At 31.4% G+C, this 3,965-nt stretch overlaps 1 protein-coding gene across 1 annotated transcript in view; it reads left to right on the top strand.

Moving 5' to 3' along the window:
* Nucleotides 1–326: 326 nt before the first annotated feature.
* Nucleotides 327–3,965, top strand: part of LOC111401960 (aldehyde dehydrogenase family 3 member F1-like) — a 9,693-nt gene continuing 6,054 nt past the window's right edge. The window contains exon 1 of the mRNA XM_023029953.1: nucleotides 327–708. Within this exon, the coding sequence (XP_022885721.1) occupies nucleotides 508–708 (201 nt within the window). The 5' untranslated portion in view covers nucleotides 327–507. The remainder of the gene's footprint in view (nucleotides 709–3,965) is intronic.

Here is a 3,965-nt window from a genome sequence, read left to right on the forward strand (position 1 = left end):
AAATTTAAATTTTAAAGTAAAACTCGTTGAAAATGAAATTCAAATCATTATTCTTTAGTTAAATTAGAGTTCTTTCTTATTAAATGTGACTTATATTGAAATTCATGAAAATATATTGGAGGTCTTAACATGTCTTTCTTTGAGCATATTTTTTAGAATGGCTAAATTTATAAAAAGTGCATTTTTGAAGGTCGTGGGATTAAAAGGAAAAGAAAAATATTAAATTTACGCTTATTATGTTAGATTATTATGTTAGAAGAATATATGATTCAAAATGACTTTAAAAATCAGCAAATGGCTGGCACGTGACAGAGTTAGATGCCAGTTGCATTTAATCGCGGATTGCCAACTGCATTTACTGCAGAAGGCGGCCTGAAATATGGACCATAGGCTATGACAGATTTACTTTCATATAGTAACTTTCATATAGTAAATTCTACGCGCATAAACTCAATTGGATTGGCGTGAGTAGATTAGAACCGAACTTTACTTTTCTACTTCCCAAAAATGGAGGAAATAGTCGCAAGATTGGGGAAAAATTTAGCTGAATTGCGACAAAATTTCAGGAGCGGAAGAACAAGAGGATTGGTATGGAGAAAAACACAGCTTAGAGCAATCCTTAAACTCGTAGCAGAAAATGAAGATGAAATTTTTGAAGCACTCAATCGAGATCTTGGGAAACACCCCGCTGAAGCTTATCGAGATGAGGTTAGTACTCATTTCTCTTTCTTCTTTCAGGTTGAATTGTGTGAACATGAAGAAAATCCGGGAATTTCTGTTGCAGTAGAGTTGGATTTTTTGGGAATTTCTCAGGTTTAGAAAAAGAAATTACAAAACTTGGCATACGAATTACGTACAGACGACCTGGTGTTATTCTAACTAACACGTGTTGTTAATTTAATTATGGAAAAATTGCAGCAGCGGTCCTCAATTTTTTTTTGAAGACTTTATCCTAACTTTCATTTTGTATTAGTGAAGGTCCCTGACCTTTCATAAATATGTACTTGAGGTCCATTTGAACAGAAACCGTCCAAAATACCATTAGTTGATCGAGAAAACTTCTTGAACCATTTGTTACTACGATAGTATTATTAGATGTTGATATCTTTTGGATGATTTTATTAGATATTGATTTCTTAATTTTTCTAGTCAACTAATGGTGTTTTGGACGATTTTCGCTCAAATGGGCCTCAAGTGCATATTTATGAAATGTTAGGAAACTCTATTGGCACAAAATGAAGATTATGATAAAGTCAACCAAAAATGAAAATATTATGGACCACTATCATAATTTTTCCTTTAATTATTGTACTTCAACAATTACCATGGGTGAGTTTTTGTACTTCTTTATTTTATTTCCGTGTACGTTTGTGCTTATTTACTAAAAATTTTGATAAAAAATTTTAACCACACATTTTATGAATTTAACAAATTTTCAATAACATATTTCATCATTTTTTTTTATTTTTTATTTTTTGCAAAATCCGGGCTAAAGTGACATGTCCACTGCTGCTGGCAACCGCACACACCTTCATTAATGTCCCTTATCCCCTGAATTCTTATGAAATGAATTAAAAGACTATGACCCTTTAATCAAAATGTAGTAATTCAACGGAATAATGACCCGAAGACACATAGTCCCCGTTTGGCCCCTGTTTTTATGAAAATTGGTGGAATAGTATTTTTTTTTTTTTTTGAAAAATGAATTGTTGAAAAAGAAGGAAAAATTTTCAATTTACGTATAATATTATTTCTACTTACCATTAGCCCATAATAGCATTAGTATGACAGTATATAAATGGAAACCTTACTCTCCACAACCACAAACTCACGCACGGCTCCATTGCCTCTACGGTCTAAATCGTCGTCGCCTCCTAAAATTTGTTACATTTAGTCATTCTATTACTGCTGATCATGTAAAAACAGAGTTCGATGTTTTTCTAGACGTGCCAATATTGCCAAGGATGAATAGGAATCAACTTTGAATGCTGATCTATGCTAGTAAGACTTGTAGGGAAGAATGCATCAAGTAACTTAGATGCACAACAATTAAGAATGAAGGAAAAATTTAGTATTATTATATTTATAATATTGTTTGTTAAATTTGTATTTTACAATTGAAAATTAGGATAATGTTTGCATTTACGTTTGGAATATTGTTTGATAATGTTTGCATTTTCGTTTGGAATATTGTGTTTTTGTTTTCATTTACTTTTTTCATAAATTGTTTTATCAATTTGACGGATGAACCTATAAAAAATAATTTATTTTCGTGGTTATTAACCGAATCGAACCGTGCCGAACCGAGATAAAAATCGAACCGAACCGAACCGATTTACGTGGTTATGGTATGGTAAAAAATTTGGTGGTGTGGTTATGGTTTTGGCCGAACCGACCCATAACCGAACCGTTGCCAACCCTACTTGTGGCTTGGTCCCTTCTTATTTTATTTTATTTATTTATTTATTTTATCTTTTGGTTTTGTCTCATAATAGGTCATTGCATTAAAAGTCCCTATCCTTTACCTAGTTTTACACTCATGTCCCTAACATTTTTCATTGCATTCTTATCTTCATCATTAATTAACACACTGTCCCTCCCAGTTTTCGTTCAAAAATTCTACTAACATGATTTAAAATAAGGGATAAATATATAATTGCACTTTTGAATTTATTATTATTTTTTGCTTATTTTAGAGAAAATGTGCAAGTCTGTCTTTTTACGCCTATTAACGAAACTTTGGATAAAATTGTCAAGGGATTAGATGCGCTGATTAACGAACGGTTGAAAATAAAATGCAATAACAAAAAGTAGAGGACATAAGAATAATAAAAAGTAAAGATTAAGGAATTTTATTGTAAGTAAAGTGAGGTGCATTGATAAGAAAGTAGAGTGTCAATGACTCTGTTGGAAAAATAATTAGTTGCAGCGGTGATCAGAACAATATAATGCAGAAATATAAAACTTATCGATCGAGTCTCGTGACAGCACGATGTCCTAAAGTGAAATTGCCCGTCAATAATTGCTGTGACCTCCGTGGACAATCACTCCCAGGATACAACGATCGTAAACCACTTATGCAGCAATCACGAATGGTTTTTCTAGAACTCTCAATTGTACTCCAGAATAGGTATAAAAACCCGAATATAAGAAATTCACAATATGAAAAGAGTGATTGATTCTATTTTATTTTTGTGTGTCTTTTCCCAAAGCAAGATATGGGTTTATATAGGCAAGATGGTAGTAACAGTCTTCACCATGTTAATGCAGAATTTTAATGACTGAGTAGTGGGTGTTTTAATGGCAGTTAGTGGGTTGTTACAAAAACAAACAGTCATAAAATACTGGCTAGTTTTACCCATTAAATAATGAAGAAAAAAAAATATATTTATTTTAGTCAAGGAAGCCCAAGAGCCCAAGGCCCAAATCAAGACATTTTAATATTTGCGTGGGGAGTGATTCGAACCCCTGACGTCCCACACAAATGTCACATTTCCCACCACTTTGGCACTTTATCTAATTTGATTATTTCTTTCACATTTTATATTTATACCATAAATATATAACAGACTCAACATAGCCACCCTTATGGAAACCTCCGTGTAGAAAAAAATAAATATATAGTCCCTGTTTTACCCTTATCTTAATACTAATTTGAAACTATTTTTTCCTAGTTTTCTTTTTTCTTAATCTTAATTTGCATAAAGATTGTTTTTTAGCTTAAAAAAAAAAAAAAAAACCAGTTTCATATCGTTTTGCGTAAATCGTTACAACTTATTAATAATACTCGTCAAAATTAACCTTTTGATCAAAGAAAAATATAACAAAATTAATTCAAAACTGTTGACTAGATATAGCAAAAGCGAGAAAAATAAAATCAAAGTTGAGCTTTATTCAGTGCCAACTTCCTTTTCTGTTTCTTATTTTATTATTATTATTTATTTATTTATTTATTTTTTTTTTTT

This window comes from Olea europaea, chromosome 10, assembly GCF_002742605.1.
Source record: "Olea europaea var. sylvestris chromosome 10, O_europaea_v1, whole genome shotgun sequence".
NCBI classification, from domain to species: domain Eukaryota; kingdom Viridiplantae; phylum Streptophyta; class Magnoliopsida; order Lamiales; family Oleaceae; genus Olea; species Olea europaea.